At 45.1% G+C, this 23,642-nt stretch overlaps 2 protein-coding genes across 3 annotated transcripts in view; one reads left to right on the forward strand and one right to left on the reverse strand.

Annotated features, from left to right (window-relative positions):
• Nucleotides 1–13,880, forward strand: part of LOC100584484 (neuroblastoma breakpoint family member 3-like) — a 26,587-nt gene extending 12,707 nt beyond the window's left edge. The window contains 13 exon segments of the mRNA XM_030805420.1: nucleotides 401–485; nucleotides 1,314–1,441; nucleotides 1,444–1,527; nucleotides 2,579–2,651; nucleotides 3,120–3,322; nucleotides 4,752–4,803; nucleotides 7,980–8,143; nucleotides 9,177–9,228; nucleotides 9,855–10,027; nucleotides 10,731–10,782; nucleotides 11,383–11,540; nucleotides 12,257–12,308; nucleotides 12,906–13,880. Coding sequence (XP_030661280.1) covers nucleotides 401–485; nucleotides 1,314–1,441; nucleotides 1,444–1,527; nucleotides 2,579–2,651; nucleotides 3,120–3,322; nucleotides 4,752–4,803; nucleotides 7,980–8,143; nucleotides 9,177–9,228; nucleotides 9,855–10,027; nucleotides 10,731–10,782; nucleotides 11,383–11,540; nucleotides 12,257–12,308; nucleotides 12,906–13,149 — 1,520 coding nt within the window. The 3' untranslated portion in view covers nucleotides 13,150–13,880.
• LOC100584825 (ER membrane protein complex subunit 1-like) lies at nucleotides 1,987–19,841 on the reverse strand. Of its 2 annotated transcripts, none has more exons than XM_030805421.1 (4): nucleotides 19,322–19,841; nucleotides 18,987–19,080; nucleotides 17,726–17,854; nucleotides 1,987–2,204 (listed from the first exon to the last, which is right to left on the reverse strand). In XM_030805421.1, the coding sequence occupies exons 1-4, from the start codon at nucleotides 19,338–19,340 to the stop codon at nucleotides 2,027–2,029; spliced, it is 420 nt and encodes a 139-aa protein (XP_030661281.1). In that variant the 5' UTR covers nucleotides 19,341–19,841; the 3' UTR covers nucleotides 1,987–2,026. The 2 variants fall into 2 exon arrangements, with proteins under 2 accessions (XP_030661281.1, XP_030661282.1); XM_030805422.1 differs by lacking the exon at nucleotides 1,987–2,204 and adding an exon at nucleotides 8,219–8,257.
• Nucleotides 19,842–23,642: the final 3,801 nt, after the last annotated feature.

Raw genomic sequence — 23,642 nt, forward strand, 5'->3', positions numbered from 1 at the left:
GGTCCCATAGTCCGGGAGGCCTTCCCGACTCTACAGGAAATCACTGCTTCATGCCTCAGTGCAGTGTTTTAGAGGGGAGGCTGCAAGGCTTGGGAAAGTGTCCCCGCATTCAGAGTCAGACCTCAGGGGCTGTGAATTCTGACTCCACTTCATGGTGGTTGAATCATCTTGTCAACTCCCTTGATGTGCCTTGAGTTTCTGTTTCTTCATCTCTAAATTTTGGAGGACCAGATGCCAGAAAGTCGGGAGACTGAGGAGTAAAGATGTGGAAACCCCTGGCGAGACCCTGGTACTGGGGACAGTTTTGTCCTTGGGATGGACCTTGCTCCTGCCCTGTAGGCAGTGACGAGAGCAGCATGTCCAGGCTTTCACTGAGGCAGGCGTGTCTGTCTTTTCTCAGAGTCGGAAGACGGCAAAGACCTCGTGAAGTCTCCGCTGAGGGATGAGCGGCTGTTCATGGAGGAGGAGCTTTCGGAGCAGCTCAGGTGAGGGGGCCCCGTGGGGGCAGGCAGGTGGGCAGGTGTGTAAATCTGTGAAGTACAGCAGCTCGGCGGGGAGAAATAAGAGCTAAGCTGGGCCAGGGGAAGGGCAGGAATTGCCATGGCAGGCTCATGACACACAAAGATTTATCAAGCAGCGAACAAAGATGATAATAAGTTATGGGTTGCCGTTGTTTCTCAGAGCCTTACATTCCGTTTTTCAAACAAGTAATTGTTGAGGTGAAATGCGCATAACACAAAATTGACCAAAGGAGTGGGAACCACCCAGCAGCATTCAGTATTCTCAAAATGATGTGCCATCACCACCCCACTTAGTCAGAATCACCTCCTGACTGACTGCGGCTTCTCATCCTTTCACTCCATCAATGTTGCCTTCTCGAGCCTGTCATTCTTTTCTTTCATCTTTTCAATCGGCCCCGTCTGCACCTGGCCTCGTTTCTGTCCATGGCTTTGCATCTAGTCGCTGCAAGATGCACTATGTGTAAATGCACATGGAAATGTCCATGGGCAGAGTGAGGAACTGAAAGGATGGATGTCTTTTTGAAACTGAATTAGGAAGGGACCTACTTTTGTTGACAGAAGAGACAGATGAATGGAACGTCGTGGGGGATCTTCCAGGAGCCCTCTCTCGTATGGAGGAAGCCTGTGAACCGTTTTTTATTCTTCCTCTTGGCCCAGACATTTCTTTAAACACGTGCTGACCTTCTGCTGGAGGTCTCCTTGAGGACATTGTCTCAGAAATCTGTGTCGCAATATTAGAACTGATCGCTCATCCCTTTCCACTGTTAAATTTTCTCTACTATCTCACCTTAGGCAATATGAAGTCCTGGTTTTCTCTCGGGAACGGGAGCTGACCCAGTTAAGCGTGAAGTTACGGGAAGGGAGAGATGCCGCCCGCTCATTGATTCGGCATCTCCAGGCCCTTCTCACTCCGGATGAGCCGACGAGTCCCAGGGGTGGGACCTCCGAGAACAGCTGGCTGAGGGATGTAGGCTGGCACAGGACCTCGTCCAAAAGCTCAGCCCAGGTAAGGTGGCCACAGGTCCTGATGACCCAAAACCCCAGGCTTATGAGAGACTCCAGACCTCCATACTTTCGCAATGACAGTTGTAGCGGTGGTGTTTTTTTCCACTAAACATATGTGGCCATGACATGACCAGGACTTCCTGGGTAAGAACAAGATGGGAAACCCATGGGGTTGGAGGTCACAGTATTGCAAATGTCCCTCCTTCCTTGATGGAAGGTGGTCTTTGGAGCAAGAAGCAGCACGTTTCTAGTTTTAAAGGACAGGAAGGAGGCTGTGACAGGAGGGCGCTTGTTGAGTGAAAAGAGCTCTGGACTCAGAAGGCAGGTTCTCAGGCTGTCTCTTTGGCAATGTTCTTAGTAACTGTCGGTGAGTGAGTGATTTATCCTTCCTGAGTTTCTCTGTCTCCATCTGCAAAGGCACGCAAATTGTCTCTTGCAAGTGTCTGAAGCATCCAATGTGGGAACACTTAAGACTGCCTTTCAAAATGAGATAAAGCCCCTTACCGTGTGGTGCTGCAGAAGGCACTTGATGTGGGGGCATTTGGTGGTAGGAAGTGCTTCAGACTGGAGCCCTCCCCATAGAGAGAATGTCCCTGAATAACACGGCAGAAGCCACACGATGGAGGGCCGGTGAAGTCTCCTGATGCATAGAGGACTGTAGGACAAGTTTGTCCTCCCCTCAGAGAAAGAATGAGGTTTGAAATGTGAACCGTGACAGGACACCAAGCCTGTGCCTGGGAATCAGACCTGTAGCGGGATGGGGGAGACAGCTGCCAAAGTCCAGAGAGAGGCTGCAGAAGCCTCCATGATATGGGGAGCAAAAGGTCTTTTCCATATTTGGCCACATCTTGATGGTGGCCCCCCAGATCAGAAAGGCATTGCCTGATGGATCAGGAAACCATGCCAGGGCATTTTGTGAAAGATAAAACATGAGAGCTTTCAGCTGAACAGTGACCCATGCCTAGATGTTCGTGTCTCTGCGCACATTGGGCTGACTGCGCTTGCAGAGTGTGAAGTGGGAAATATCTGAATGAACGCTTCTGTATTTACAGCAAATGACCAAGACGAGGATGAAGCTGTTAAAGTTGAGGAGGCTGAGAAAGTAGAGGAATTCTGTGCCCCCAGGTAACACTGAATAATCGGGAGCAAGTAATGGGTGGTACCATATGAAAAAGGTCTAGGAGGCACGCCCTCTCTGGCATCTACGATGGGCCGAAAGCCTGCATCCCCTTGGCCACAGTATGCGAAATTCAACCCAGCTTAGACACAGGGTGTGGCTGCTGTTGCGTTTCTCTGTGTGTGGCGGGTGTCATGCCCGTACCGTACAGGGATAGCTGAGCCTTCCTCCTCCTCGGCTCCTATCTGTCCAGTGCAGTGAACACCAGTTGCTCTCTTCCTCTCTGGCTCCCATGGCAGCCATGCTGTGTTGCAGAGAGAAGAGGATTGCCTGTTCCCTCTTAAAGGGAACCTCCTGTTTGCTTTCTGGGGCCACTCTCTTAATGCCTCCTGTCAACACCAGCCAGGACTCCCTGGGGTCCAGTCCCTCTGTGTTTAATCTTCTCTCTGTCATCTCTATCCCACCTGGCTCATCAGGGACGTGCAGAAGGCTGAAGAACAGGAAGTCCCTGAGGACTCGCTGGAGGAATGTGCCGTCACTTGTTCCAATAGCCACGGCCCTTGTGAGTCCAACCAGCCTCACGGGAACAAGATCACATTTCAGGAAGACCCAGTCGATTCAACTCTCACTGACTCATCCTCTCATGATGAATGGTTGGATGCTGTACACATTATCCCAGGTACCCTCTGTTTTCCTTTGTCTCACACCTTTTCCTATGCTGAGGAATATAAACTCTGAAGACAGGCTCTATACACACAAATTGGTTTTAATAAAATCTACGATTGAATTCTAAACAGAGATATCGCGGAGGTTTTCTGTCCTTCTCAGCTCATTTCATGCTTTTGTCTCCCAGTCCCCAGTGTCAAGTTACTGAACCCCAGACAAGTGTGACAATCTCATAGTCACCTGAGTGGAAGAGGTACACAGGAAGTATCTGTGAGGCCTCGTAGCTTCCATTCAGTATCTCTTGTCACATGTGATTAAGTCGTCTGTTCCGGAACAATGTCCATGGAGTTTTAAGGAGACTGGCAGCCTTGCCTTTGTATTTGGAAGTATTATTCCCCAGGCTTCACTGCTCTCAGCTTTAATCTTCCTTTTTTCTTTTTTTTTAGTAGTGGCGGGGTTTCATCGTGTTAGTCAGGATGGTCTCAATCTCCTGACCTCGTGATCCACCCACCTCGGCCTCCCAAAGTGTTGGGATTACAGGCGTGAGCCACCACGCTCAGCCTCTCAGCTTTAATCTTGATCTCCTTTAAGTCAGCTTTGTTAGCTGCACAGTCACCTTGAAATCAGGACAGAAAGTTTTCTTTTTTACTTTGCCGATATAGTTCCATAAAGCAAGGCTGGACCCTGGTTCTCCACCCCATCAATGCAATGGCTGACCCAATGTTTCTTTGTAGCATCATAGATTCTCTTTTTTTTTTTTTTTTGTGACGGTGTATCGCTCTGTCACCCAGGCTTGAGTGCAGTGGCTCCATTTTGGCTTGCTGCAACTTCCGCGTCCCAGGTTCAAGTGATTCTCTTGCCTCAGCCTCCTGAGTCGCTGGTACCACAGGTGCTCAGCACCACATCTAGCTAATTTTTGTATTTTTAGTAGAGACAGGGTTCCCTCATGTTGGCCAGGCTGGTCTTGAACTCATGACCTCAAATGATTCACCTGCCTTTACCTCCCAAATCACAGATTCTTTTTAATGCAAGAGTTGTTAGAATTTATCTATCAGTCAAGTTGCATGTGTAGGTCCCTCTAAACATTTAATGTCCATGTTACGTGGTGATATAAGTCAGTATTGCAACAACACTCCTAGAAAATTGTTTGACCAATTGTTGGCGATTTTGGGGGAAAAATTTTGTTTAACTTTGCATAGACTCAGGCAGGGAATATGGCATTATGGTCTACCCATAGAGGGAAATTTTGGCCTGTGGGTCTGGAAAGCAGGGTCATCTACTTCTCACCAGAGTTAATCTAGGGCACCCTAGAAGAGTCCTGTCAGAATCCATATTCTTGCACTGAGAATAGTTATGTCCTTGTGCTATGACTGGACACTGATTTGGTCATATGTGAAGTGTGAATTGCTTAATGTGACCTGCTTCTCTGAATTTATTCACAGAAAATGAAAGTGATCATGAGGAAGAGGAAGAAAAAGGGCCAGTGTCTCCCAGGTAATGCTGTGGAATTGTAGGCTGTTAATTCAGTACTGGCAGCTGGAGATTGTAGATTGAGAGAAAATGAGGAAGCAGTGAACAGAAGTTTTTCTTCCATTCACTCAGCTACAAGTTTTCCTTATTAACAATGTTGTACATTATTTGTGGCCCTTGTGTTGGTTTTAATTTCGTAGTCCTCTCAAGATAGGAACTTGCAATCAGATGAGCCAGGTGAACTAGCCAAACAGGGATTTCTTGGTGATCTTTTCAAAAAACCAGCTCCTGGATTCACTGATTTTTTTGAAGGGTTTTTTGTGTCTCTATCTCCTTCACTTCTGCTCTGATCTTAGTTATTTCTTGCCTTCTGCTAGTTTTTGAATTTGTTTGCTCTTGCTTTTCTAGTTCTTTTAAATGTGATGTTAAGGTGTTGATTTTAGATCTTTCCTTTCTCTTGTGGGCATTTAGTGCTAGAAATTTCCCTCTTCACACTGCTTTAAATGTGTCCCAGAGATTCTGGTATGTTGTGTCTTTGTTCTCATTGGTTTCAAAGAACATCTTTATTTCTGCCTTCATTTCGTTATTTACCCAGTAGTCATTCAGGAGCAGGTTGTTCAGTTTCCATGTAGTTGTGTGGTTTTGAGTGAGTTTCTTAATCCTGAGTTCTAATTTGATTGCACTGTGGTCTGAGAGACAGTTTGTTGTGATTTCTGTTCTTTTTCATTTGCTGAGGAGGGCTTTACTTCCAACTATGTGGTCAACTTTGGAATAAATGTAATGTGATGCTGAGAAGAATGTATATTTTGTTGATTTGGGGTGGAGAGTTCTGTAGATGTCTATTAGGTCTGCTTGGAGCAGAGCTGAGTTCAAGTCCTGGATATCCTTGTGAACCTTCTGTCTCATTGATCTGTCTAATATTGACAGTGGGGTGTTAAAGTCTCCCATGATTATTGTGTGGGAGTCTAAGTCTCTTTTTAGGTCTCTCAGGACTTGATTTATGAATCTGGGTGCTCGTATATTGGATACATATAAATTTAGGATAGTTAGCTTTTCATGTTGAATTGATCCCTTTACCGTTATGTAATGGCCTTCTTTGTCTCTTTTGATCTTTCTTGGTTTAAAGTCTGTTTTATCAGAGAATAGGATTGCAACCCCTGCTTTTTTTTGCTTTCCATTTGCTTGGTAGATCTTCCTGTATCTCTTTATTTTGAGCGTATGTGTGTCTCTGCACGTGAGATGGGTCTGCTGAATACAGCAGACTGATGGGTCTTGACTCCTTATCCAATTTGCCAGTCTGTGTCTTTTAATTGGGGCATTTAGCGCATTTACATTTAAGGTTAGTATTGTTATGTGTGAATTTGATCCTGTCATGATGATGTGAGCTGGTTATTTTGCCTGTTAGTTGATGCACTTTCTTCCTAGCATCGATGGTCTTTGCAATTTGGCATGTTTTTCAGTGGCTGGTACTGGTTGTTCCTTTCCATGTTTAGTGCTTCCTTCAGGAGCTCTTGTAAGGCAGGCCTGGTGGTGACAAAATCTCTCAGCATTTGCTTGTGTGTAAAGGATTTTATTTCTCCTTCACTTACGAAGCTTAGTTTGGCTGGATATGAAATTCTGTGTTGAAAATTCTTTTCATTATGAATGTCGAATATTGGCCCCCACTCTATTCTGGCTTGTAGGGTTTCTGCAGAGAGATCCACTGTTAGTCTGTGGGCTTCCCTTATTGGGTAACCCGATCTTTCTCTCTGGCTGCCCTTAACCTTTTTTCCTTCACTTCAACCTTGGTGAATCTGACAATTACGTGTCTTGGAGTTGCTCTTCTCGAGGAGTATCTTTGTGGTGTTCTCTATATTTCCTGAATTTGAATGTTGGCCTGCCTTGCTAGGTTGGGGAAGTTCTCCTGGATAATATCTGAAGAGTGTTTTCCAGCTTGGTTCCATTCTCCCCGTCACTTTCAGGTACACCAATCAAACGTAGATTTGGTCTTTTCACATAGTCCCATATTTATTGGAGGCTTTGTTCATTTCTTTTTGCTCTTTTTTCTCTGAACTGCTCTTCTCACTTCATTTCACTAATTTGATCTTCAATCACTAATACCCTTTCTTCCACTTGATCGAATCGGCTACTGAAGCTTGTGCATGCGTCACTTAGTTCTCGTGCCATGGTTTTCAGCTCCATCAGGTCATTTAAGGTCTTCTCTACATTGTTTATTCTAGTTAGCCATTCGTCCAATCTTTTTTCAAGGTTTTTAGCTTCCTTGCGATGGGTCTGTGCATCCTCCTTTAGCTCGGAGAAGTTTGTTATTACCGACTTCTGAAGCCTACTTCTGTCAGCTCATCAAAGTTATTCTCCGTCCTGCTTTGTTCCATTGCTGGTGAGGAGCTTTGATCCTTTGGAGGAGAAGGGGTGCTCTGGTTTTTAGAATTTTCAGCTTTTCTGCTCCAGTTTCTCCACATCTTTGTGATTTTATCTACCTTTGGTCTTTGATGCTGGTGACCTACAGATGGGGTTTGGTGTGGATGTCCTTCTGTTGATGTTGATTCCTTTCTGTTTGTTAGTTTTCCTTTTAACAGTGAGGTCCCTCAGCTGCAGGTCTGGTGGAGTTTGCTGGAGGTCCACTCCAGACCTTCAAACAGGGATTTCTTGGTGTTGCCTGTTCTCTCCCATGTGTTTAAATCCAGGGAGGGAATGTATATATGCTTTCTGCTTATTGTTTGTTAGTATGTTTGCTAGTATTTGTGCAAGCAAAGAAATTGAAAAAATAAACATATTATATCAAAATATTAGAAAAAGGGGACCCTTAATACACAAGATCTGTGCCTGCACTGCCTCAAGAGCTCTGCTCACTTGAATGCTGCATGTAAAATTCAACCCAATTTATACAAAGTAATTGAAGCCCTGTGTTAGTTCTCTGTGCTGCAAGTCATGATGGTAGTTTACAGGGAGAGTCTGGGTGCCCTGCATTGGCTCATCTGTGGCAAATGTACTGAGCACGTGCTGCCCATTTTTGTTTGGTCCCCAGAACAGTCACCCTGCAGCCTGCAGTTAGAAGGATAGTTTTATTTCTCTTGAAGGAAAAATGCCTTTGGTTTCTGTGACCACTCCATTCTGTCTCCCATCAGATCATCTGGAAGGTTTTGTTGTCTAATCTCTGTTGGTTGTATCTTCTATTATCCCTGTCCTGCCTGGCTCATCAGGAATCTGCAGGAGTCTGAAGAGGAGGAAGCCCCCCAGGAGTCCTGGGATGAAGGTGATTCGACTCTCTCAATTCCTCCTGACATGTCTGCCTCATACCAGTCTGACAGGAGCACCTTTCACTCAGTAGAGGAACAGCAAGTCGGCTTGGCTCTTGACATAGGCAGTGAGTACTCCATTGTGAAGGTGATAAATCTCCAGTTCATGTCCCAGGTGGACCCCATAATCTTTGGGCCTTGCGCCCCTCGTAGGGCTGAGTTTCCATCACTGTGGGTGGAACCTATATATCAATGTAGATTTCAATCACTCTGGAATCAAGTCTGAAGCACAGGCATGGGGTGAGTCGGTGAGCTTTGCCCTCTTCCTACTCTCAGGCTGTGCCTGTGCCACCCTGGACTGTCATGACATTAAACTCAAGGCAGGTGTGGCAAACTCACACCAAGCTATGCAGCACATGTCCAGGAGTTGTCTGTCAGATCAGCTCATCTGAATTAAATGTCTCTTGCCAGCTACAAAGTTCTTTATGAGTTTTGTTTTCAAAGCATATCTGTGTGGTTCTTTACCTGCCCAAGGCCAGCGTCACCCTTGTCTACCTCTCAGTGGAAGATGTGACCCAGGTTTCAATGAATTTATCCGCATTTTCTGTGTCTTGTAAGTTGGCTTGTTTTAGCTCATCTGTCCATCATCTTGCTGGTATGTTTTCTAGATAAATGGCTGACTTTTCACCCACAAAAGCCATAATAGCTGATGCTTCTGTGTAGAACCAAGTCTCATTTTGACTCAAGAGCTGGTACATTGCACCCCTCCATCAAATCTCAGTGTCCACAATCTCATAAACTATCAAATCCTGGGTATTTGATGAGAGAAGCCTGAATATTGCAGTATGTCTCCTATGAGGCATTAGAATGATTTGCCTCAAATCTATTGGAAAAACATTGCTCATCTGTGTACACAAACCTAGGACAGAGCACACTGGGAAGATCACATTCCAAAACGGGGATTTTGCCCAAGGCTCATGAAAGGAACCAAGTCAGTTCTCTCAAGGCTTGACCTCAGGCCTCCTGGTATATTTCTCTCAAAGTCTCCTGTTCTCACACTGAGAAGACTGATGTCCCTGTGTTAGGATTGGACAGAGGAATGTTTCTGTGTGCAAGGAAGAACTGCTTCATGTAAGAGGCCCTGTCTGAATTTATTTGCAGGACATTGGTGTGATCAAGTGAAAAAGGAGGACCAAGAGGCCACAGGTCCCAGGTAAGTCTGAGAAACTGTGGACAGTTAATTTGATGTTGACACCTGGAGAAGCCCAGTCCGGGGAAAAGAGTACATGCTGAAAATAATGATTTCATCTTGTCAGACAAGTCTGAATTATGCCTACTAACATTGCTTTTGGTTCTCTCTTTACAGTAAATGTTTAGGTTTCCATTTCTTCCTACCCTTATTATTTACTAACCTAGTGAAGGTTGACCATACCTCAAACGCTGTATTCTCATGGTGACTACAGGGAAGCTTGAGCACATTTTATGAAAAATTGTCGAGCCCACTCTTTTAATGATCACTGTTCACTGTGTGTCCTGAGGGCACAAATATAGACTGTTCTTTGACTCCCTCATCAGTGTGTCAACTGGCCAATTCACTGAGCTCACTATCTCTCTCACTCTCTCTCTGTGTGTGTGTGTGTGTGTATGTGTGTCTTTCTCTTTCATCCTTTTCGACCTGGCCCTAGTCTGTCCCGACATAAAGGCAATAATGTGTTACCTCATTAAAAGATCTGTCCTTTTTCTTTTCAAACAGTTCCTTATGTTACCCATGAAATGTAGCTGGGGCTGTGTGTTTTCTGATTCCCGCTGGCTTATTCTTTACTTTTCCTACTTTTCCAGGCTCAGCAGGGAGCTGCTGGATGAGAAAGAGTCTGAAGTCTTGCAGGACTCACGGGATAGATTTTATTCATCTCCTTTTGGGGATCTGGAACTGCTTGAGTTATGCAACCCCTACAGAAGTGCGGTTAACTCATCGGAGGAACAACATCTTGGCTTGGCTCTTGACGTGGACAGTGAGTACCTTACTATGAAGGTGATAAGACTCCACCTGGTCCTCCAGATGGGGGCGATATTCCTGTTCCAAGTGGCCCTTACTGACCCAAGAGATGTCATTGCCGCAAACAGGACCTATGGGCGCATATAGTTTGTAATGAAACTAGTTTCAGTTGGAAGCCCAGACATGAAATGGGTCAGTGAGCATGGCTCTATTCCTAGTCTCCAGCCATGCCTGTGGCAACCTGAGCCCACTCTCAGCACATTGGACCCAGGCAGATGTAAAAAATTCACAGAACAATGATTTGGACTCAAGAGTTTGTAGATTTCCTCCTTCATTCTAATTTGAGTGTCTTGCAACCATGAATGAGCTGGGCATTTGATGAGACAGGGCTGAATACTGCAGTTTTCCTCCTAGAAATCATCTGGGGCATTTTCTTTGAATTGATGGGAACAATAAGGCATAACTGTTTGCACAAACTTGGGATAAATGATTTTGGGATAAGTGTCTACCAGAATAGGGACATTTGACCCTTGGTTCTGAGATGCAAACCAAAGAATGTCTATCATGACTGGCTTTGAGGCCTCCTGAAATGTATCTCCCACACTGTCCTGTTCTCATGCTGAGGAGCCTGAGGTCCCTGTGTGGGGATTAGACAGTGGACTGTCATGGGTGTAGGTGAATTGGCTTATTTTGTCTGTCCCTGTCTGAATTTATTGCAGGAATTAAAAAAGACCAAGAAGAGGAAGAAGACCAAGGCCCACCATGCCCCAGGTAAGTTTGAGCAATTGTCAACAGCTAATTCTGTGTTGACACCTGGAGACTCCTGGTTCAGGGAAAGCAGAGCAGGCCGACATTATCGATTACATCCTTTCAACCAAGCCTGAATTATTCCTACTCACATTGCTGTTGGTTTTCATTGCAGTAGATATTTAGGTTTCCGTTTCATTTCCTTATCATTTACTAACCTACTGTAGGTCGACCATACTTCAAAAGCTGTATCCTCTTGGTGACTGCATGGAAACTTGAGCACATTTTATGGAAAATTATTGAGCACTGTCTTTTCATGATCACTGTATGCTGTGTGCCCTGAGGGCACTAACTCAAGAGTGTCGTGTACTCCCTCATTAGTGTGTCACCTGGACAATTCACTGAGCTCTCTCTCTCTCTCTCTCTGCCTCTGTCTCTCTGTCTTTCTCTTTCATTCTTTTCTTTTTGGCCCTGTTCCATCCTGAGTGAAGGCAATGATTTGTTGCCTCATTAATGGATTTATCCTTTTTCTTTTTTAACCACTTCCTTATGCTACTCATGAAATCTAGTTGGGGCTCTTTTGTGTCTGATTTCCCCTGGCTTATTCTTTTTCTTCTTTTCCAGGCTCAGCAGAGAGCTGCTGGAGGTAGTAGAGCCTGAGGACTTGCAGGACTCACTGGATAGATGTTATTCAACTCCTTCCAGTTATCTAGAACAGCCTGATTCATGGCAGCCCTACTCATTGGAGGAAGAATATATTGGCTTTTCTCTTGACGTGGATGGTGAGTACCTTTCTATGAAGGTGATAAGGATCCACTGAGTTTTCCGTATAGAGATCATATTCCTGCTCCAAGAGGCACTTACTGAGCTGAGAGATGTCATTGCTGCACTGAGGACCTATAGGCACATGTAGGTTGAATGAAACTCTAGTTCTACCTGGAAATCCAGACATGGGATGGGTCAGTGAGCGTGGCTCTCTTCCTAGTCTCAGGCCATGCCTGTGGCACTCTGATTCTCCTCTCAAGGCATTGGACCTGGGCAGATGTGACAAATTCAGAGAACTATGATTTTTGACTCAAGGGTTTGTAGATTTCCTTTCTCACTGTAATTTCAGTGTCTAAAATCCTCACAACCATGAACAATCTGAGTATTTGATGAGACAGGGCTGAATATTGCGGTTTTTCTCTTAGAAATCATTTGAGGGCATTTGCTTTAAATTGATTGGAAAAATATGGCATAACCGTTTGCACAAACTTGGGACAAATGATATTGGGATAACAATCTACCAGTATAGGGACATTTTACCCTTAGTTTCTGGGACAAAAAAACAAGGAATCTCTATCATGACCAGCCTTCAGGCCTCCTGAAATATATCTCTCACAGTGTCCTATTCTTATACTGAGGAGCCTGAGGTCCCTGTGTGAGGATTAGACAGTGGAATGTTATGTGTGTATGGGAATCAGCTTAATGTGTCTGTCCATGTCTGAATTTATTGCAGAAATTGAAAAGTACCAAGAAGGGGAAGAAGATCAAAACCCACCATGCCCCAGGTAGCTTTCAACAGTTGTGGTCGCTTAATTCTGTGTTAACACCTGGAGACAAGAGATCCAGGGAAAACCGTGTTTGATTTCATGTTTTCAACAAAGGCTGAATTACTCCTACTGACATTGCTATTGGTTTTCATTGCAGTAGACGTTTAGGTTTCCATTTCTTCCTCCCCTTATCATGTACTAATGTACCATAGGTTGACCATACCTCAGAAGCTGTACCCTTATGGCGACTGCATGGAATTTTAAGCACATTTGATGGAAAACTATTGAGCTCACTCTTCTCATGATCAGTGTTTGCTGTGTGTCATGAGTGTCCTTTTACTCCATTATCAATGTGTCACCTGGCCAAGTCACTGAGCTGACTTTCTCTCTCTCTCTCTGTCTCTGTCTCTGTCTCTCTCTCTCTCTCTTTCTTTTTCATTGTTTTCTACCTGGCTCTGTTCTATCCCAACATAAAGAAATAATTTTCTTACCTCATTAATGGATCTATCCTTTTCCTTTTTTAACCACTTCCTTATGTTCCCCCTGAAATCTAGTTGGGGCTCTGTGGTGTCTGATTTTCCCTGGCCGCTTCTTTAGTTTTGTCTCCTTTTCCAGGCTCAACGGGGTGCTGATGGAAGCAGAAGCGCCTGAAGTCTTGCAGGACTCAGTGGATAGACGTTATTCGACTCCTTCAACTTACTTTGAACTAGATGCCTCATTCCAGCACTACAGAAGTGACTTTTACTCATTTGAGGAAGAGCATGTCAGCTTGGCCCTTGACGTGGACAATAGGTTTTTTACTTTGACGGGGATGAGGCACCACCTGGTCTTCCAGGTGGGAGGCATATTCCCACACTAAGCAGCCCTTACTAAGCTGAGAGATGTCATTGCTGCAGGCAGGACCTGTAGGCACATGTAGGTTTGAATGAAACTGTAGTTCCCTTTGGAAGCCCAGAAAAAAGTTTTTAATTGTATAGATTAAAATAATTTTGGACAAAAATTAAAACTCAATAGGATGGGAACGTGGGCATGGCTCTATTCCTATTCTCAGACCATGCCAGCGGCCACCTGTGCTCAGTCTGAAGACATTGGACCCAAGTTAGGTGTGACACGTTCACATGACTATGTAGCACATGCCTGGAGTGATCTGCCAGACATTCTAATTTGAACCAGATATCTCTGGGTAGCTACAAAGTTCCTCAGGGATTTCATTTTGCAGGCATGTCTCTGAGCTTCTAAATCTGCTCAAGGTCAATGTCATCTTTGTGTTTAGCTCATCCAAAGGTGTTACCCTGGTTTCAATGAACCTAACCCCATTCTTTGTATCTTCAGTGTTGTTTTAGCTGATCCATCTGTAACACAGGAGGGATCCTTGGCTGAGGATTATATTTCAGAGCCACTGACTGCTCTTGACAATTGTTAACCCACTAGGCTCCTTTGATTAGAGAAGCCATAGTCCTTCAGCCTCCAATTGATAGCAATACTTAGGAAGACCACAGCTAGATGGACAAACAGCATCAAGAGGCCTTAGCCCTGCTCCTTTCAATTCCATCCTGTAAGAAACAGGAGTCAGGAGCCGCTGGCAGGGGACAGCATGTCACCTGGGACTCTGCCGGTGCAGAATATGAACAATGCCATGTTCTTGCAGAAAACGCTTAGCCTGAGTTTCATAGGAGGTAATCACCAGACAACTGCAGAATGTAGAACACTGAGCAGGACAACTGACCTGTCTCCTTCACACAGTCCACGTCACCACGAATCACACAGCAAAAAGGAGGAGAGATATTTTGGGTTCAAAAAAAGTAAAAAGATAATGTAGCTACATTTCTTTAGTTATTTTGAACCCCAAATATTTCCTCCTCTTTTTGTTGTTGTCATTGATTGTGGTGACATGGACTTGTTTGTAGAGGACAGGTCAGCTGTCTGGCTCAATGGTCTACATTCTGAAGTTGTCTGAAAATGTCTTCATGATGAAATTCAGCCTAAACGTTTTGTCAAGAACACTGCAGAGTCAATACTGTGAGTTTCCAACCTCAGCCCAAATGTGGGCAGAGAAGGTCTAGTTTGTCCATCAGCATTATCATGCTATCAGGACTGGTTACTTGGTTAAGGAGGGGTCAAAGAGATCTGTCCCTTTTAGAGACAACTTACTTATAATGAAGTATTTGGGAAAGTGGTTTTTAAAAGTATCAATGTCTTGTATTCCAATGATCATCCTCTAAACATTTTATCGTTTATTAATCATCCCTGCCTGTGTCTATTATTATATTCATATCTCCACACTGGAAATTTTCTCTCAATTTTTACTGTGCCTTTGTTTTCGCTAGTGTCTGTTGTTAAAAAAAAAAAAAAAAAACATTCTCTGCCTGGGTTTTAATTTTTGTCCAAAGTTATTTTAATCTATACAATTAAAAACTTTTGCCTATCACTCTGGACTGTTGGATTGTTTTTTACATTCAGTGTTATAATCTTTTGTTATGCTGATTGGTTTTGGTGGGTACTGATGCGAATTAATAAAAACATTTTCATTTCCCTGTTTATTTTCTAATCTCTTCCACATTGTAGGCTATGTTTACCATATGTAGCAGAATGTATTTACTCCATTTCTTGGTTCTAGTTATTTGTATTCTTTGTGAGAGAGTGTGTGTGTGTCTGTATGTGCCTTTGACATTTAGGAAGGGTTGTGTAGCTCATATTTGATATTGACTAAAAATGTTTCATAGTTTTCCCCCCTTTGAACTAGAGACGCTTCTAATATTTGGTTTATACGTTTTAAATTATGACTTTCAACGTCAAATATTTCCATATGACAGTCAATTACATGATGTGTTTTCTTTTTCCTACCTCCTTTACCTGCCACTTCTCATAATAGTATTTGAACCTAAACATATGCCAGTAACATTCTGTGGTTGTCATCTTGCCCACACCTTGGTTTTTGGTTTAGATCCATAATTAAATATATTAATGCTCATGAGCTATTCAAAAGTGAATGTCACAGTCATGACTTGCTGAGTGGTACTCATCCTTAACAGAGTCCTCATGAGGGAATCAGGTCTCGCTGAGTTTAGCATGTTTAATAATTTTTCTCACGGTCTTGATACATGGATCGCATTACTGGATATAAGGTGCTTGCCCAAAATGATTTTTCTTGAGTTTTTGGGAGATATTTTCTTCCTTGGGGGACATACGTGGTGTATGTTCTCGTTGTGGGATTCTATTTTGTTCTACCAGGACCTATAATTTCTGCCAGTTACTTCATTCATTTGTTCTCTTCAGCATGAGTCTCCAGAGGATGCTTCCTTTGTCCATGCCTCCCCATCTCCCAGCAATTCTGCGTTTCATAGACTGGCACCTCTGGTCCTCTGCACGGTGAAGCCCCTTCCTTTCAATTCCCCAGTAGCCAGTGTTCTAATCCACCAGGTCTCATGCATGATCTGTGTTTCTCCACACGCTCTTTCTGAGGATAGTTTTACCTGTGTTCTGTCATGAACAGGGCCCCCCTGCTGTCCTGGCCTCGATTTGCATAGTGTTTCCTGCTCCCTCTGCCCTTGTGTGGCTCCCAGACCCAGTTAAAGAAAATCACCTGAGGGCCACAGTGTTCCCTCGACCTGGTGTTTGGGGGCAGGGTTATGGGTGGGATTTTTGACTCTCTAAGTTAACCCCTAGGGCTTTGAAGTGTCTGTTGAGAAATTCAGCTGTTATCATCCTAGGTGGACTTGCTGTCTCCTATCCCCCTACTTCAAATGCAGAACTTCAATCGTGTACAAAAGAAGACCGAGTCTTATAATAGAACACACCCTTATTCATTGGCTGGCTTCACCAATCATCTCATGGCTGAACTTTTAAAAATACACTCTTAGCCACATACCTATGAAATGTATATGTGTGTGTATACATATGTGAATTTGCTTCTGAGATTATGGAGGCTGAAATTCCCAGGATGGAAGGAAAGCATTTGTTTCCCATTAGGCCTCTTAATTCTCTCCTGGCCTTTGATTGATTGCATGAGTCCCCCCCATTAAGGGGGGCAATCTGCTTCACTTAGTCTACCCATCCCAATGTTAATCACATGCGAAACACTCTCTGGAACACAACCAGAATCACATTTGGCCGAATGTCCCGGCACCCTGGTGTTCGGTCACAGTGACATGTGCAAGTAACTATCACACTTGCCCTTTGTCACATTTGTCATTTCTCCTGTTTTTCTCCTAATCTGCAGCTTGTATTTGTTCTCTTAATACTGTCTTGTGTTGAGCAAAAACTTTTAATTTTTATAAAGTTGAATTTATCAATGTTTTCTTTAATGGTTTGTGTTTATTCATAACAAAGAACACTTTGCCTAACTGTGTCGTGAAGATTTTGTCTTATATTTTCTGCTACACTTTTTCTAGTTTTATAGTATATATTTAGTTGCATAATCCTTAGGCCAGGTGCGGTGGCTCACGCTTGTAATCCCAGCACTTTGGGAGGCCGAGGTGGGCGGATCACGAGGTCAGGAGATCGAGACCACGGTGAAACCCCGTCTCTACTAAAAATACAAAAAAAAAAAAAAAATTAGCCGGGCGTCGTGGCGGGCGCCTGTAGTCCCAGCTACTCGGAGAGGATGAGGCAGGAGAATGGCGTGAACCCGGGAGGTGGAACTTGCAGTGAGCCGAGATTGCGCCACTACACTCCAGCCTGGGCGAGAGCGAGACTCCGTCTCAAAAAAAAAAAAAAAAAAAAAATTTTTTTTTTTTGTTTGTTTGGAGACAGGGTCTCACTCTGTCAGGCAGGCTGGAGTGCAGCGGCACAACTGCAGCTCACTGTAGCCTCAACCTCCCCAGGCTCAGGTGATCCTACCTCAGGGAGTAGCTGAGACCACAGGCACGCACCACCATGCCCAGCTAATTTTTTTTTTTTTTTTTTTGGGGAAAGACAAGGTTTCAGCCACGTTGCCCAAGCTGGCCTCAAACTCTTGGACTCAAGAGTCTTGTTCCCTCCCTCTTGTTCCTTCCCAATTTCAATGTTTTCTACCAGCAGGACCTCGAGAAACCATTTCACACCTCACTCAGCCTACCCTGGGTCTTCTTGAGTTGTTCTAACTCTTAATATGAATGAAAGGCTCAGTCAGAACTAGAACCAGAACTAGAACTTGAACTAGAAGTCAGAAGGCGCAAAGTACCACATCCATGAGCGAGTGAGTGGCTCCCGTAGCATGGCTCGCCCTAGCACCCCAGTTTGAGAGTGTTCTCCTCAGTGCAAAGGAAACTCCAGGCATACTCTGGAGTTTCACCCATACTCACAGCCTTTGAGATTTTGTGAGTACAACACACTCCATGCAACACCAACAAGAGACAGGCCTGGGTTAAAGCAAATGCTTCGGGTCCCTCAAGGAGAAAGAGGAGGTCCTAGAGAGTAGGACGAGGCAGCTGTTGCCTGTGAGCAGGCAGCCTTACCTTTCTGGGAGATGTTCCACCCACTTGAGGTGCCCACTGGAGAGGTGATGGAGGGCAAGCGTAGTCTTCTTCAGGACTGCGATGTACCTTACAGACTCCTGCAGGCCAACCAGCCCAAGTGCCTGGAAACTGAGCACAAGTACAGGTTGAGAGCAGCCCGCACCTGCAGAGCCTCAGGCTGGAAGAGACAGTCCAGAACAGTACCCACTGTTGCTTAGTGGGTAAGAAAACAGGCTTTGGGGTCAAACCCAGCTGGATCCTAACCCTGTCTCTGCCTCTTGTTAGTCAACTTCAGATTCTGCACTTGCAACCATTTGGCCACACTGCTTGCTTCCCTGAAACCATCTATATCTCCTAAAGGCTGTTCCCTCCTTCCCCTGGGACTTCACGGCAACTGGACCTACCCTCTGCCACATACCCATGAGACAGTGCTGTCATTACTGTGCTACCTGCCTGCCTCCCAGTGGACAGCAGAATCCTTGACGACAGCAACTGTCTCACAGTCCCATGTGCTCTCATCGCCTGGGGCTCAGCACGCATTTACCAAATGAATTACTATCAGAAAATGTATAAGCTAATACAAATGACCCTATCATTTGAACAACTTTAGGGGCCGGGCCCGGTGGCTCATGCCTGTAATCCCAACACTTTGAGAGGCCGAGGTGGGAGAATAATGAGGTCAGGAGTTCAAGACCAGCCTGGCCAACATGATGAAACCCTGTCTCTACTAACAATACAAACATTAGCCAGGCGAGGTCCACATGCCTGTAATCCCAGCTACTGGAGAGGCTGAGGCACGAGAATTGCTTGAACCTGGGAGGCGAAGGTTGCAGTGAGCCAAGATCGCACCACTGCACTCTAGCCTGGGCGACGGAGTGAAACTATGTCTCAAAAAACTCAATAAATAAAAATAAACAACTTTAGCAAAGATGTAACCATAGGTCAGGCTGTTCTTTAAACAAAACTAAACAGTGGAAGTTTTATATTATGTTCTTATATCTGGAACCCTGTAAAACTCACGAATCACAGTGAAATTAGGAACAGCATTCAAGCACAAGCGCAAAACTGCACCTAGAAACTCTGCATCTAACAGGTGCTCAATACATGTCGGCTGAGCAAGCATATCCACAATGGGGACTCAGTGGCTGGCTCTTCAGTGGTCTCTGGGAAAAAGCCAAAAGCCCAGAGTTGCTGTCTATGCAGATCTGTGTTCCGGTAAAGCCTTTAACTCAGTCAAGATAAAATCCAGTTTCTCCCCTACCTGCCACTGTCCAAGGTTATCTCCCAGTTCAGGCCCCCAATGTTAGTCTCCCAGGAACGCATGATTCGGCCTCCATTGGACACAGTGATCACATCTGGAAAAGAAAAGATCGTGGTGAAGTCATTTCCCACTTGCTCTGTCGCCTCCTAGGGTCCCGCTGTGAGCAGTGGCCTCACTTCTGATTTCTGGATGCAAATACATGTTAAACAGGTACCTGTCCTTCACTGTCAGGAGTCCCCCGTCCCCTTTCCCTACCAGACCCTGTACAGATCAAGGAGCCAAGGAACGGAACAGGGAGCTGGCTGCACAATGGAGACATGGGAGACTCTGCTTACCCTGTCCGTGCAGCAGCATGGCATCCACAGCCCCTTCTGCCGAGCCCTTGTCAACATGGCGCCACACTGAGAGACATGAAAGTTAGACGTTACTATGAACAAAAGGTGGCAACCCAGGAGACTAAGAGATAAATGAAGAGCTCTTCATTTGCACAGCAATGTCCAATTTTATTTCAGGGGAGTGAAGGAGTATAGCTAACTGGCAGTGATCCAGTCCTGTTCACGGGGTAATGAGGGTACAAGGGGTTAAGAGGGGCCACTACTGTCCAGGCCCCACTACCACCCCATCAAACATATAAACAAACAACAATAAGATTAATAAAATCCATGCAATTCACAAGAAAAATAGTGATCATAAATTCTGTTTCCCTTATTTTAGTGCCTAACAACATCCAGCCAGTGTAGGTAATTAAGTGAGGGTAACTGAGAGTTCACTGCAAAGTAGAATAATGTGTTTTTTGCAGCAGCATCTTTTTTTTGAGACGAGGTCTTGCTCTATTGCCCAGGCTGGAGTGAACTGGCGTGATCACAGCTCACCGCAGCCTCAACCTGCTGGGCTCAAGCAATCCTCCCACCTCAGTCTCCCAAGTAGCTGGGAATCTAGGCACACGCCACCATGCCTAATTTTTTTAATTTTAGACATGGGGCCTCACTGTGATCCCCAGGCTGGTCTCGAACTCCTGAGCTCAAGTGATCCTCCCGCCTGGGCTTGCAGCAATATCTTATTTAAGGACACTCAGGATTCAGGCTGAGAGAACAAACCGCAAAGGTCAGTTATAGGAACATACAAATATTCAAAGGCGGTAAGACTGAAAAAAAAAAAGTATCAGAATCCACTAGGAGAGGCATCTTTTGCCCAACATGTCCCTTATTCAGGAATCAGCCAGGCAGAGTTGGCAATGGTAAGCCTTTCATCCCTGAGGCAGCCAGTAGACACAGTTCCCAGTTCACTCACAGATCTCCCCAGTTCAGGAATTTAATGCTGCAATCACATTCTTCTCCGTGGCCACAATCAACTTCTTGGATCCAGGGGAAAATTCCAAGGAGGCAAACTTGAGCTTCCCAACATATTGCTGTCTCCTGGGAAAAAAAGAGTATAGGGGCACCGTAAGGAGCTAAAATCACCATTCCACAAAGTGCTCCGGAAGAAAAATCACAGGGCTATCACCATCACATTCATTTTAGGACATATAAGAAGTGTTTGTTAGCCGGGCGCAGTGGCTCACACCAGTAATCCCAACACTTTGGGAGGCCGAGGAGGGCGGATCACCTGACGTCAGGAGTTCGAGACCAACCTGACCAAATGGAGAAACCCCGTCTGTCTCTACGAAAAATACAAAATTAGCTGGGCATGCCTGTAATCCCGGCTACTCGGGAGGCTGAGGCAGGAGAATCGCTGGAACCCAGGAGGCGGAGGTTGCGGTGAGCTGAGATCGCACCATTGCTCTTCAGCCTGGGCAACAAGAGCAAAACTCCGTCTCAAAAAAGAAGTGTTTGTTAGTGAAGAGTTCTGACCAAAAGCAAGATTTTCATTCAGTATAGTCAGATGCAAAGAGAGTAAGAGAAGAAAATTACCTCGGCCGGGCGCGGTGGCTCACGCTTGTAATCCCAGCACTTTGGGGGGCCGAGTAGGGCGGATCAAGAGGTCAGGAGATCGAGACCACGGTGAAACCCCGTCTCTACTAAAAATACAAAAAAAAAAAAATTAGCCGGGCGTGGTGGCGGGCGCCTGTAGTCCCAGCTACTCGGGAGGCTGAGGCAGGAGAATGGCGTGAACCCGGGAGGCGGAGCTTGCAGTTAGCCAAGATCGCGCCACTGCACTCCAACCTGGGCGACAGAGCGAGTCTCCGTCTCAAAAAAAGAAAAAAAAAAGAAAATTACCTCCTACTAACCCTTCCTTCTAAATGGAAGCACATGTTTACCTTCAGATAAGTGACACCCAAAAGGGCACCTGACCGATTTTTTTTTTTTTTTTTTTTTTGAGATGAAGTCTCACTCTTATCCCCCAGGCTGGAGTGCAATGGTGCAATCTCAGCTCACTGCAACCTCCACCTCCCAGGTTCAAGCGATTCTCCTACCTCAGCCTCCCGAGTAGCTGGGATTACAGGCGCCTGCCACCACGCCCGGCTAATTTTTTTGTATTTTTAGTAGACATGGGGTTTCACCATCTTGGCCAGGCTGGTCTCAAACTCCTGACCTCAAGTGATCCGCCCGCCATCCAAAGTGCTGGGATTACAGGCGTGAGTCACCATGCCCGTCACCACGCCCGACTGAGATCACAGCACTTCTTAACAGCACAGAGCAAGCACCTCCTTTGTACTTGGTAGCCTACCGTGTGAGGCTAATAATTTTCTCCATTAAGATCGCTTGAGCCCAGGAGGTCGAGGCTGTAGTGAGCCGAGATCACACCATTGCACTCCAACCTGAGCAAGACTCTGTCTCAAAAAGATAAATAGGCCAGGCGCAGTGGCTCATGCCTATAATCCCAGTACTTTGGGAGGCCAAGGTGGGTGGATCATTTAAGGTCAGGAGTCCGAGACCAGCTGGCCAACTTGGTGAGAACCCATCTCTACTAAAAATGCAAAAATTAGCTGGGCGTGGTGGCACGTGCCTGTCATCCCAACTACTTGGAAGGCTGAGGCAAAAGAATCGCTTGAACTCAGGAGGCAGAGGTTGCAGTGATCCAAGATCGTGCCACTGAACTCCGTCCTGGGCGACAGAGTGGGACTCTGTCTCAAATAAGTAAATAAAATACTGTTGTTTTATCTGGATATAAAAGTAATGCCTCCTTATTACAGAAAATGGGTGGGTGCGGGGGATACTTATAACAATTTAAAAATCTCCACCAGGCACGGTGGCTCACACCTATAATCTCAGCACTTTGGAAGGTCGAGGCATGCCGATCACTTGAGGTCCGGAGTTTGAGACCAGCCTGGCCAACATGGTAAAACTCCGTCTCTTATAAAAGTACAAAAATTAGCTGGGCATGGTGGGCACCTATAATCCCAGCTACTTGGGAGGCTGAGGCAGGAAAATCGTTTGAACCCTGGAGACAGAGGTTGCAGTGAGCTGAGATCATGCCACTGTACTCTGGCATGGGTGACAGAGCAAGACTCTGTCTCAAAACAATAAAAAATAAATAAATAATAAAAATTTTAAAATCTATCACTCTTCTGGATTGAATTGCATCCTCAAAAACTCCTGTGTTGAAACCCTATCCCCCAAAGTTACAGTATTTGATGGCAGGGCCTTTAAAAATGTAATTATGTTTTAAAAAAGTCAAAAGGGTGAGGCCTTAATCCAATAGAGAAAGAGACACCAGGGATGTGTAAGCACAGCAAAGGCCACGTAAGGATACAGCAAGAAGGCAGCCTTTTGCAAGCCAATGAGCGAGGCCTCAGAGGAAACAAAACCTGCCAATGCCTTGATCTTGAATTTCCAGCCTCCAGAACTGTGAAAATATCAATTTCTATCGTTTAAGCCACCTACTAGTCTGTGGTATTTCATTATAGCAGCCTGAGAAAACTAATACAACCACCACTATAGATACACTTTTTATTATTTGAGATGGGATCTCACTGTGCTGCCCAGGCTGGATTGAACTCCTGGGCTCAAGTAATACTCCCATCTCAGCCTCCCAAGTAGCTGGGATTTCAGGTGCATGCCATGGTGCCCAGCTTTGTACATATACTTTTAACATTTTACTATACAGTCATGCACTGCAAAACAATGTTTCAGTCAATGATTGATTGCATATACAGCATATACAGCGGTGGTCACACAAGAGTATAACGGAGCTGAAAAATTCCTATCGCCTAGTAACATCGTAGCTGCCATAACATTGTAGTCCAATGCATTAATCACGTTTGCAGTGAAGATTGTGTCAACAAACCCACTGTACTGCCAGTTGTATAGAAGTACAGCCTATTCAATTATGTATACTACATAATACTTGACAATGATAATAAATGACTGTGTTACTGGTTTATGTATCTACTTTTTATGGTTAGAGTCCTCCTTCTACGTATTAAAAGAAAATTAACTGTAAAATAGTCTCATGCAGGTGCTTCAAGAGGTATTCCAAGCTGGCCGCGGTGGCTCATGCCTATAATCCCAGCACTTTGGGAGGCAGAGGCGAACAGATCACCTGAGGTCAGGAGTTTAAGAAAAGCCTGGCCAACATGGTGAAACCCCATTTCTACTAAAAATACAAAAATTAGCCAGGCATAGTGGTGTGCACCCGCAGTCCCAGCTACTTGGGAGGCTGAGACATGAGAATCACTTGAACCCGGGAGGTACAGGTTGTAGTGAGCTGAGATCA

Source organism: Nomascus leucogenys, chromosome 24, assembly GCF_006542625.1.
Source record: "Nomascus leucogenys isolate Asia chromosome 24, Asia_NLE_v1, whole genome shotgun sequence".
Classification (NCBI taxonomy): domain Eukaryota; kingdom Metazoa; phylum Chordata; class Mammalia; order Primates; family Hylobatidae; genus Nomascus; species Nomascus leucogenys.

Excerpts from the sequence above, each read along its gene's own strand:
- LOC100584825 (XM_030805421.1), bottom strand. Across the intron at positions 17,855-18,986 it reads ATAACCTTGGACAGTGGCAG|TTTCCAGGCACTTGGGCTGG; the intron begins GTAGGGGAGAAA and ends ACTTGTGCTCAG. Across the intron at positions 2,205-17,725 it reads GTGGAACATCTCCCAGAAAG|GGGAGGACAAACTTGTCCTA; the intron begins GTAAGGCTGCCT and ends TCTTTCTCTGAG.